General features: G+C 48.7%; 1 protein-coding gene across 1 annotated transcript in view; it reads left to right on the top strand.

Annotated features, from left to right (window-relative positions):
* Positions 1-12,642, top strand: part of LOC119458318 (E3 ubiquitin-protein ligase HECTD1-like) — a 123,449-nt gene that overhangs the window by 81,500 nt on the left and 29,307 nt on the right. Inside the window, 4 exon segments of the mRNA XM_037720149.2 lie at positions 914-1,176; positions 5,819-5,992; positions 7,880-8,199; positions 8,884-9,137. Coding sequence (XP_037576077.1) covers positions 914-1,176; positions 5,819-5,992; positions 7,880-8,199; positions 8,884-9,137 — 1,011 coding nt within the window.

The raw sequence follows: 12,642 nt of genomic DNA, 5'->3' as shown, positions 1-12,642 counted from the left end.
TAACTGGCTGCAGGAATCAATACTGCTTGTCATTTCTTCCACGTACAGTAAGCCCTCATTGTGACAGTCATTGAGACAGGAAATTGACTTCATTACAAGCGGAGACGATATAAGAGAGCAAAGGTAACATGGGAACAAAAAACTTCGAATAAAGCAATATTTCAAATAAAGCGGCTTTGTTAAAAAGCGAGGGTTTACTGTGTGTGGTATGCGTTCAAAGGAAATAGGCAGGGGAAAGAAAATACACAAACACTGAGCTCAGCAATTCACCCTCCTCTGAACTCATCTACTAGCTGGCTTTCATAGCAGACATTGCCATCTGCTCAAGAACAAATGCGCTGCAATGTCGTCCTCTTCCACTGCAGTATTGTCTGCCTGTTATGGTCTCCAAACCACATGCACAGATGCCACCACAAGGTCTGTGTGGCACACCAAACCTTACTTAAATTGCCGAGTGCTGAAACAGCAGTACAGTGCAGTGCGTGGGTTGTCAAAGTGGGCACTTCATGGAGCTTAGCAGGGTTCCCTGGAACGAACATGCTTGAGAACCCCTGGACTGTAGTGGTTAGGACATCCAAACTCTTTTACTGCACAGTGCCACAAGGACCTGGGTTTGAATTCCAGTGAGGGTTGTGGGCAAAGCCATTGTTGTTGAAGTGACGGAATAGATGACAGACAGACAGACGCAGCAGACTCAGTTTGTGAGGAAACTTGGGAAGGTCAGCCCTGCAAGATTTTCATGATTCGGAAACCTGAATGTGTGGCTGTACTCTGCTGTGTGTTCATTTGAGTGCTGCGGATGCTCGGGTAGACGTATGCAGAAGACATATTTGTGACAGTTCTTTCTTGTGCACTGCAGTCCGTCGCTGCTTTTTGCCGCGCTTGTTTTGATGGCGTTCAAATGTTGTCGCAGGTCGGCGCTGCGCAACTGGCTGTTCCAGGTGTCCAAGGATGGCTCGACGTGGACGACTCTGTGGAGCCACACGGACGACTGCTCCCTGAACGAGCCGGGCTCGACTGCTTCGTGGGCCCTGCCTGGCACGGCCGAGGAGACCCAGGGGTGGCGCCACGTGCGCCTCCAGCAGACGGGCAAGAACGCCTCCGGGCAAACCCACTACCTGTCCCTGTCTGGCTTTGAGATCTACGGCACAGTGACGGGCATCTGTGATGACCTTGGTATGTGGCCCCGACATGGCGGTATCTTCTCACTCCCTTCAGATTTTGGGGCTGGCACTTGGACTGATACGATTGGGGACAGGGCTGAGGACTGTGCAGCAAGCAATGGAATAAAGAAATAAAAAATAGGGGTGTGCGAATACCAAATTGTAGATCTCGAATCGAGGATCAAATTGAACCAAGAAAAAAAGGCCAAATATCGAGTTGAATATCAGGACAACTTCACTATTTCTTAAGCTTCTGATCGAAAAAAGCACTTGATTGTATTTGACAGACATTCTATTGATAAAAATATTTTCCAGACGTTCGTTTGCAGACTGAGTTATCGTCAGTGCTCACATACTAATTTGGTGTAGAGTAGTGCATACTATACATCTTGATTCACAGAAGCCCAAGTTTGCTAGCAAGATTCTTGTTAAATAATGGAAGTAGCCTCCTGAGCACGTGCAGCACTGCGTTTCTTGTACGGGATATGGAAGCACAAAAGTTTCCATTAAAGTTTCTGATAATCGATATTATTGCGATAGCAATTATATGGACACTCCAAAGCAGATTTCTGCCGTCGGCGTCGCCGTTGCCGTCGCCGTGAGGTTCCGTATGACGTCAATGGAGATGAAATTGTCGCCGCGCGCCGCTGAACGCTGTATGTGCGAGTGAAAGGGCGCGAGGGACGCGCGCTTTCACGGAGAGTGAACCCACGGCGGAGAACAAACGCGCGTTCTGCGCCGTGCTCTTTTAAGGGCTGCAGAAGTAGGCGTCTCTTTCCTCCTTTACAATCACCTTATATGTAGAGCAAACGCGCCTTCTTCCGACGCGCGAAAGGCCGTGGGGGGCAGGGAGGCGACGTTTAGCTGCGGCACCAAGTGCCTATTTATATCAGAGGCTCCGGCAACAGTCACCAACACCACACGCATTTTGTGCGAACACGGGCAAAACGCCGACGGCGTCGACTACAGTTCTGCATGTTGCCGGTGCTGCTGCATGTCCAAGTTTATACAGCTGATAAAGCTACTATCATTACTCCGTATAGCTCTCTACAAATTTGCTATCGCAATTGATGCTTCGCCTTTCAGGTGAAAGTGAGACTATTTGATTCGATATTCGGCTTTTTTTTTTTTTTCTTGATTCAATTTGATGTTCAATTCGAAATCTACTATTCGGTATTCGCACACCCCTAGTGACAATTATCTAAGAAAATTTTGCTTTCCAGTATTTTCTCTAAAATACAGCAGGGCTTTCCCATCTTTATGGCAGGTGGGTTAACCATCGTAGGGTCAATCTACGTGATGCACAGTGATGCACGTGATGCACACTACGTGATGCACACTACGTGATGCACACTACGTGATGCACTACGTGATGCAATCTACGTGATGCAAAGTCTGCGAAAGCGAAGACTGTGCATCATGTCACTCAACAACCACTCCGCATATAGCCATCATTGGCACTGTGTGGGTCGACCGCGGTTGGCGCCGATGGTTAAGAGCAGGTGCCGTTTCTGTATCAAATTCGGGGAGATTTGTCACCTGTCAAAGATTCTTAAGGGGGGGCAGATGGTTTTAAAGCTATCTGTTTTTATTTTTGTTAACCAAATTTACGTCTGTGTGGGATGCTGAGACAATGCCCAACACAAAGTGCCGTTCCCTTTGCAAGGTGCACTTTCCTCGGGCGTGGTGCCCACTCTACTGGGAACACCTCCTGCACCTAGAGACTTGCATCAGAGCTGTGCGACGACAGGAGTACTTCGGTATCTAAAGCTACACTGCAACAATTAATCAGCATTGCTCTGAGCCATGATGTAAATATGACAGTGTTATCAGTGAAGTTTGTGTAGGCATTAAACATAGAGTTATGACATAGACACATGACATTGGCTAGAGTCGTACGACGCCCGTTTCTTTTCCGTTGCTGATCGCATCTCAAGTGTGCTGAATGGGAAGTGATTGCAGGAATGCGACTGGTTACGCATCAATACGAATGGTTCACTCATTCTTGCAGCATGATTGAAAGTAGCAAAACCCGATGCAGGTATGAGATTTTCAGTCTCAATGCACAAGCGCCATTGGGTCACTCATTATCTTGCTTCTACTTAAGGGGGGACGCGGCTTTCGCATCGCGAAAAATGGCTAAAAAATCGATTTTTTGAAAATCACATTTTCAGTTTCTGTAACTCTTATTCTATCTGATTCCGAAATATCATCACTGAAAACCAAGTAGAAGTGCTCTAAAAAAATTGTTATATCAGCCAAGGTGCCGAAAAATTGCGCGGAAATCGCGAAAGAACGGCGTTTTTCAAGTCACGATATCTCCGGAACGGCGCAGCCGAGCGCCGCCATCTTGGTCTCGTTGGAAAGCGCATTTCTCCGTCTTCAAATCTGCCGCTTCAGCTATCTCCTCCATACAGAAACAAGCACACAAAAAGCAAATGATTGAAGGTCGTGCCGGAGCCACCGATTGGCCGCGCCCGCCACGTGACTCCAGCGCGGTTCGCCATTGGTCCGGTGCTCGCTCCGTGATGGCGTCGTCTGCTCCGCTTGTTGCGGTCTCCTCGCGAGCTCCGGACAGTTTCCATAATCTCGACGAGTGTTAAAGCGGGCGCTACGCGGACATCGCAGTAGCGTGGCCGATTCCGCTTTTTGTGGACGTCTCAGACCCGCAGCTAAGCATTCCGAGCATCGGTGACGCGGACTTCGCGACCGAGCTTCGGGCACGGAATGCTCGGACACGCGGCTAAGCCTTTCGCGCGTAGGCGTCTCCGACTCGGCGATGAAGCACATCGCGCGCGGACTTCTCGGATCCTTGCCTAAGCATTTCGCGCGTCGGCACCTCGGACTGTGTGACTAAGCTAATCGAGCATCGACTCGTCGAGCCCGCGGCTAGGCATTTCGCGCGTCGGCACATCGCCCATCGAGTGTCGACTCCTCGGACCCGCGGCTAGGCACTTCACGCGTCGACTCCTCGAGCATCGACTCCTCGAGCCCGCGGCTAGGCAATTCGCGTGTCGGCACATCGCTCATCGAGTGTCGACACCTCGAGCGTCTATTCCTCGGACTCGCGGCTAGGCATTTCGCGCGTCGGCACCTCGGACTGCGCGATTGAGCTTACCGAGCGTTTGGACCCGCGACCAGGCATTTCGCGCATCGGCACCTCGGACTGCGCGACTAAGCTCGTCGAGCGTCTATTCCGCGGACCCGCGACGAGGCATTTCGCACATCGGCACCTCGGACCCGCGACTTGGCACATCGCGCGCCGACTCTATTATCGTAATGCCACAATATCTCGTAACGATACCTATCATACCACCCCTTTAATTCATAAAGAGAACCTCGTCATGAGCTCTATTCACTAGATCACTTAGGCTGGCTCAGACACCTGGCTGCAGAAGTGAGGCATGATACAAAAGTACAGGCTGGAAAGCACCTAGCAGCTGCATTGCTGCCTATCTATCAGTGGCTCTCCTAACATCCACAGCCATTGGCAATGGAAGATGATTCAGAAGCCTGCTGAGAGCCTTCATTCAGTAACATGGTCGATTCTACCAAAAGAAAACAATGCCTCACTGACTGCACTAGAGGCTGCTATCAATGAGGCAGTCTGCAGATACAACACTAGAACTACTGTATATTTATGCCCACATAGTTCTGCACCTCACTTGGTTTGAAACCCAGGCACCATGCTCTTTGTAGAGCAGCAGTAAAGAATGCCATACAAACATGAAAAAGGCAATACGAAGGCTCAGCAGACCAGAGGCCACATGTCCAAGAAGCCCCACGTCACAAAACACATCAAAGATTACAACTTTGGTGCGTTTTAGAGAACTGAAGAGAAGGTGCAACTTTGAGAGCCGTTTTCTCAAAACTGTTTTTTCGCCTTTCTGCTCAGTTTCTGGAGCTGATTTCTTCGTTACCGTTTAGCCAATTTTGATTCTGTTTTTTTTTGTCACGTTCCTTGGACTACAGTGCAGGTCGAGACAGTCTCGCATTTTTATCTTGACTTTTTATAAATTTATGGCATGGCTATTCGTTCACCCCGAAAGTGTGCTTGGTGCGAAGGTAACTTGAAAAATGACTATCTAAAAAATTTGTGTTGCGGAAAAAAAAAAGTAAGACTGTCACGACCTTCAGCACGCATTGAGCTATGCAGTCAATACTCAACGAGCCTTCCATCATGTTTTTTAAGCTCCCTAGGCCCTCCAGAAAGTTCAAGAGAGAAAAATTCTGCTCAATAAAATGTTCTCAAGGTATCACTTTGAAACTTTTATGGAAGTATCAGGGAGACATTCTAAACATTTGTGCCAATTTTCATCAAAATCCATGAAGAAATCAGGAAGTTGATTTTCAAAGCCACGTCCCCCCTTAACTGTTGCCACAAAATAGCAACAAATGCACTGTTTATCGGACATTGCTTGTCAGTTCGGCAGTCTGTATCGTTGACCGTGGCGACAACGGGCAAGAAAAACAGCCAACTGGGATGATGCACTTTAAGGCCCATACTTGCACAAATGTGCCATCAGTGATTGACCATCACTTCTGTGATCATTTTAGCATGATTGGCATGTTTTCAATCGCTGGCCAATGAGGAAACGCTCTTTGTGGAGGTGACCATTTCCCATGATTTGTGCTGTCATTCACTGTGACTGCAGGCAAAGCAGCCAAGGAGGCGGAGGCAAACGTGCGCCGTCAGCGCCGACAGATCAAGCAGATGCTGAAGCTGATGGTGAGCGGGGCTCGAGTGGTGCGGGGTCCCGACTGGAAATGGCGCGACCAAGATGGCAACCCTGCTGGCGAGGGCACCGTCACTGGAGAGCTGCACAATGGTGGGTTGCCGGGGATCATCGTAGTTTGCCTAGTGGGCTTGGGAGACTAGCGCCATTTGCAAGATGTCTGTCCACAGACTTGCAGGGCCTCCTCTTTTGCAGCTTTTTAGTCCGTTCCCCTGCTTTTGATGGAGGAAATAGAAATGAATGAATGACTGAAATATTGACATCCATTTGGCACTCTACTTGTCATTTTCCCTGAAAGTCTTCCTGCAGCTTTGTAGGGCACAATGTATTTCTAGGCAAGTTTTGAGGAATTAACATCTCGAAATGGGCAGCAGTATCAATATTTTTACTAGGTGGACATGCACTGGCCTCAGTTGAAACTTGTATCCTTGAGTAAGCACAATTTAAATGCGAATTAGTATAAATTCAATAATGAGATTACTAGCAATTATTACGCTGTATTTGATGTCTACGACAGCTATAAAGTTTGGCTAACAAAAATTGCAGTTGTCTTGGATCCCTTACTTTTAATAATTGATCGCTGAAACACCTCATATGAAACGTGGTATGTCTTTAGAAGTCTTGTGGTGATGGCTAGCAGTGGCTGGAATGGAGCGAAGCCATGAGTCAAGTCATCCGAGCATCCCAGCATGGGTGTTGGGAGTTACGCTCATGGCAGATAATGCTGTCGGCCGTACCATTTTGAGACGCTGCTGTTTTAGCAGCGACTCAATGTTGGTACCCGACGTGCTGGTCACTCAAGAGAGTTGGTGCCTGGTGTTTTTACCTGGTGCCCTAGTACAGTGGCCCACAAGCTTCTTCCGTCTACTTCCGTTAATTCGATCCTGATGGGACCAACGAAACTGGTTGAATTATCCGGCGGGCCGAAATAATCAGAAGACAAGAAATGGCGAAACACGCCGTTGATTAACTGGGCAGCATGTGCCTTTAAAGTTAATTTCGCCACAGCACAGTCGTGCTATACGGTGATGTGGGGAAAGGCGCCTCTGGTACGAGACATTGCGTGTGTTCCATAATTTACACATGCACGTGCGCCGTCTCCAGTCTCAGTGCGAGCACTAAGATGCTTAATATGTTTACTGGTGGGCCTTTTGAGTTTAAGATAGATACCACTTTTTTGTTTGCCTTAAACGCCTTCCTTCTCGCTTGCTTTCCTAAAACACAGATGGTTTTTCTCCGCTTTGTCTCTTTATACGGTGCTTGTGCATGTGTATAAAGAACGCATACTAGGCCCCGTTAATGCTCTCATATACGAGGTATCCATGTTGGGCAAACAGAGGGCTCAAATCGGCACATAATTGTCAGAAACGACTCTGAATGGTTGCCAGTATGCTTATTTAGCATCTAGGTGCTCGTACTGTGACCAGAGATGGCACGTGCATGCGTGTATAATTAAGCAACACATACTATGTCCCGTGACAGTAGCCCCTTTCCTTTCTTGGTATGCTTCACTGCATGACATGGCTGTATTGCAGCAAAGCTGACCAGTCAAGTTCAAATTATTCAGCACAGGCCTACTATTTTGACATCGAAATAATGGAAGTTTGGGCCTATTGAAATGTATGGGCGTCAAGGACGGCAAGGACCTACCAGCAAGGACCTACCGTCAGGGTCAAATTAATCGACAAATTGAATTAACCGGAGTCTAATTTGCGAAAGTTGACTACATTCATCTTCCTGCGACTGCTTTGTTTTGTTTATATCTCGGTGATGATGCTTGCGTGCTTATTAATATCACGGCAGCTATTATGCCCATGGGTATTCAAGATGTCCACAATTGCCTTGCGCATATAATGGCGAGATTTCTAGGCTCTGGAGTTAGCATTCAATTTACTTGTGCCAGTTTGATACTTTGTAGTGAACGGGAAGGCAAGGGTCTCTAACGGTGGGTCGAACACATCCTCTGGTCCTGAAACACAGGCTGGATTGACGTCACTTGGGACCACGGTGGCTCCAACTCGTACCGCATGGGTGCCGAGGGCAAGTATGACCTGCGGCTAGCGCCCGGTTACGATCCAGACACGGCTGCAGCCTCACGCGCATCCTCAGCTTCGGGCAGGCCAGCCAAGACGGTCACCACAGACAGCGCGGCTGCCCGTGGGAGCGTGCCTGTCGCAGGATGCTGCCTGACAAGCCGCAAGAGCTCATCGGCTTCTAGTCTAGTCCCAGATTCTTCCGCAGCTCCACAGACGATGGAGCAGCAGACTGCAGTGTCGGCTGAAAACCTGACCACAGTCAAGGCAAGTCTGGGCTTTCAGCAAAGAGGCGTTGCTTAGCTACTAGCTGGCTAATGGAATTAACAGCAGTGGCTCCTGCATGCTCATTTGTTGCTTTAGATTATGCTTTAGGGCAACTGTCGTAAATCAAATGTCACTTAGATTGGCTAAAAGGGATTTTGTAAGTTTTGAACGTCGTTGAAATCGCATGCTGAGGTGGTTGTAAGAGATGTGGTCTGTAGAGGTTCTAAAAAAGATTGGTGGCGAAATTATTGCACTGAAGTCGGACACATTGCTACTGTAATAACAAAACATTGACAGTCACTGAACAGCAGTGCTGCGGCTAGCAAAATAAAACGGAAGCGCAGCCATTGCTTGAAGGGAAGGAAATATTGCAGGTTCCAAAACATGGAAACAATGGGCAGCTGTGTAGTTTGGGTTTCCTTGTTGCAACGTGTGAATTCGACAAGGCTTTTGTTTTCAGTGACAGCTCTATTGTTTCAACATTTCCAATGGCCCTTTTGAAGTCCAAACACCTGTGGCAGCAGAAGTATGCACTGTACCTCTATTGAGCATTTTTCTTGTGTGTGCTTTCACGCACCGTGCTGTTGGACATGAAAAGAATGTTTATTGGATGGTTGGTGGCAAACACACTTTCAGTCCAACATGCATGATGACATTGCTGGTTGGCTGGCCCATTATGTGCAGGCGGCTGCAGAGGCCATGGCTGAGAACATGCTTATTCGCGCGCGGGCTGAAGCTGCACTGGCCACAACGGGTTCGGAACAAGACATTCCCGAGCTACCGCTTGTGCCATCCACTGCCAGTCAGCCAAGAGTGCTTCAGGCACCGCTCAACAGCCTGTCGCCAACGATGGAAGACCCTGAGACGGAGGACTTGACGGCTCAGCCACCTGCTTCGACGGCTGCCGTCACATCAACTGCGACATCAACTGGCCATAGGTTTGTGTGCTAACTGCACTATCACTTTGGAGCTTGTGAAACACAATTCCGTTTACTATGTACAGTGGAATCTCGATGATATGATCACGGCTAATACGAATTTCCTGATGATACGAATTTTTCTGTGGTCCCGGCCGAGCCCCATTACTTTGCAACGTGCTATAGAACGGTTGTTATGAATCGATTTTCGCCCCGCGTCGGTTGATACGAATAAACGCCGCCCCACCGACGGCCGCGAAAGAAAACAGCGCGCAATCACGCACTTTCTCCCTTTCTCTTTTAGTGCGGAGGTGCAGACGCGGCGCCGCACAGCGCGGAGGCCGCGACTGGGCGAGAAGAGTTTGAAGCGGTGGCACTTTTGTTGCTTTTGTGCTTTTCCTCCTTTTCCACGTGCCATCGGCCGGACAGAGTGGCTGCTGTGCTTCGGGCCGCGTTCTTAGTGTTCGCGCCATTTTGCCTAGTCGCAGCGACCTATGTCTACCGAGATACGATCTCGACTGATTTGCGCGGCTGTACGCTGAGGTGCGGGAGCCTCCGTTGGCGCGTCTTCTGTCGACTGCGTTATCGGTGTCAATGGCACAGGGCGATTGTTGGTTTCGCTGCCGGAGTCACGTGGTGCAAGATTGCGCGGCACGTAATCCACGGTGCAAGGTAGCGCAGCACGTTCAGTCGGGTGCCCCTCCGCTTCTCCCGCTAATCGCCGTATTTTTCTAGCCGTAAGAGGCTCGCGCTTCCGTATTCCTAAGGCGTGCTTCGTCCAAAATTTCTTCTCGATCCAATGAGCGACGATCCATCACTAACCTGGAATCTCTCAGTAATCCGAATTCTGCGTGTCAAGTGAAGACACCGGCGTGGTTTATGAAGCAGACAACTGTGGTTGCCATCTTGCCCCTGTCACAGCAGCAACTAATGGAGAGCAGCAACACACGGGCCCTCCTTTCAGCACGGCAGCCAATAGGAGGCCCGCTTTCATCGGAGGGCCCTTGTGACTACCTATTGCAGACCGTCGCGTCTTTTGTGTTTGTGCGTTTGTTACAACATGGCCGCAACAGATGAATTGAGAAGCGGAACGGCGAAACTGAGCTTTCGAATGATACCAAGATGGCGGCGCTCGGTGGCAGGAAATACGAGATATGTCTCCGTGAACTGCGGTGATTTTGCGCGATTTAAAGCTGTTTTCTCACCCTGCGCACTGATGAATTAATCTTTTTCGGCGTTGCAGATACCGAAACGCGTGGTTTTCAAAAATCGAATTTTCTCGCGATTTTCGCGATCTGATCCTCGCGTCACCCCTTAATTTGGCTAGTTTTTATTTCGTTTCGATGATACGAATTTCGGCTAATACGAATACTTTTTGTGACCCCGTGAGATTCGTATCATCGAGATTCCGCTGTAATTGGCAGTTTGTTAGCAAAGTCTGCACCCATAAAATTGCTTCACACATCACTGAGTGGATCGTGGGTCCCATTGTTACTAAATTATTTTATGTTAAAGAAGGGGTCTGAGGTACTATAATTTACCGTATTTACTCGAATCTGACGCGCACTTTTTTTTCGATATAACGGGTCCAAAAATTGCCTGCGTGTTAGAATTGAGTACGACCCTAAATTTGCGCTACCATATCGCCATTGGCATTTCAATATGGCTGCCTCCTAAGCACTTCGAGCCTAGCTCCCGTAGCTTCGACCACATGCTGTAGTACGTGTGCTTTGGCACTAGTCTACCAATTTAGTTAAACAGCGAATGTTTACAAGTTTATATGGCCGATAAAACTACTATCCTTACTTCGTATAGCTGTCTGCTAATTTGCTGTCGCAATCGATGCTTCGCCTTTCGGGTGAAACTGGGACTTTTTTGTTCATCGCAACTTTAGTGTATTGGGGGTAAACCTTGAGCGATAGTTGTATTTCTGTATGAAAGCATGTGGTGCGCGGTTCTGTAATTCTGTGATTTTTTTGTTTTCCTCTTTTGGTTTTTGTTCATCGCAACTTTAGTGTATTGGGGGTAAACCTTGAGCGATAGTTGTATTTCTGTATGAAAGCATGTGGTGCGCGGTTCTGTAATTCTGTGATTTTTTTGTTTTCCTCTTTTGGTCACAGAAAACGGGTGCGCATTAACAATCGAGGGCGCGTTAGAATCGAGTAAATACGGTAATCTTACAGCTCTCAACTTCCTACTTTTTGTTGCGGAGCTGAGATTTTGAATGCAGTCATTTTGTCTGGATTATAGAGCATTGTTTGTTTTACATAGTCAAGTCCAATCTTTATTGCCTCGTGAATCTCATACCGTATAGACTCGTGTAAGGGCCACACTTCTTTTCCACAATTTTGACGAGGTGCAGCCCTTACATGGGATCGAATTTTTTGGTCACCCAGATGTACCATTGCATCAGAGGTCAGTGCCCAGCTCTCGCCGTGTAGTAGCGGCATGCGAAAGTACGCAGTGCGTAAAAATTGCTGAAGCGCGACCACGGGATCGGGGCACCGAATGCTATTGCTTCTTCGATGGAATTTTTTTAAACCAAATTTTGGACTGCCAATTTGGGGATGCGGTCCTTACACAAGCATATACGGTATACAGTCAAACTGTATCATAACGAAGGCGCATTTGGCCTTCCTTATATCTGATAATTCGTTATATCCGTGTTCACTATTTCGATGCGTCACTGTATTGTGAACCAGGGACTTTGAGTTGCATCTTGTACAGTCGAATCTCGATAATTGGAACTCGAAGGGGCCCGAAAATTGATTCGAAATAAAAAAGAAGTTCGAATTAAAGGAAGGACGTATTTTTTAAGTATTCGAGCACCATAGCACAATGCACAAACGGTGCGAGTCGTGAAATATCGCGGCGCGCAAGCGCATAGCGAGCGCAACCACTCACGCTGGCCAACGCCCGGTTCCCAATAACGGCAGAAAACGAAACTTCTGGGAGCGGACGGCGCCTGCATGGCGACGGGTGGGGGCACGCGCGGAGACCGTTGAAGGTGAGGGAGGAGGACGGCAGGGAAGCGGATTTGGCCTCGGCACCTCTGCCGCTTCGGTGGCAGAGGCTTCGGTGGCTCCCCTCTCCCTCAACTCCCTCGCAGCTCCCTCACCTTCGACTGTCTCCTTGCGCGCCCACCACCGGTACAGCCGGCCCGGCGCAGATTAGCCCGCTCCCTGAAGTTTTGTTTTCTGGCGTTATTGGCAAGCGAGCGTCTGCCGGCGTGGGCAGTTTCGTTAGCCTGACTGGGCCTCCACCGCTGCATTAAGGGGTCTCTCCTATGCTTTTGCTCTATGGCGGTGTCGGAGCAATGCCAGTCGGAGGCGCCGCTGCATTATTTGGCGCGCTGCTGAGAGCATTGTCTGTCCACGGTATGTTTGAATTAACCGTAGCAAATGCTTTCGCGTTGGAATTACCGGGCGTTCTTGCCCATTGAAATACAGATAACTTTGACGGGACCACAGCGTCAATTGAATAAACCGGCAGTTCGAATTAACGAGATTCAACTGTACTGCCCCGC

The sequence above is a fragment of the Dermacentor silvarum genome, chromosome 7 (genome assembly GCF_013339745.2).
Source record: "Dermacentor silvarum isolate Dsil-2018 chromosome 7, BIME_Dsil_1.4, whole genome shotgun sequence".
Taxonomy (NCBI): Eukaryota; Metazoa; Arthropoda; class Arachnida; order Ixodida; family Ixodidae; genus Dermacentor; species Dermacentor silvarum.
This window is presented reverse-complemented; position numbering and strand designations above follow the sequence as displayed.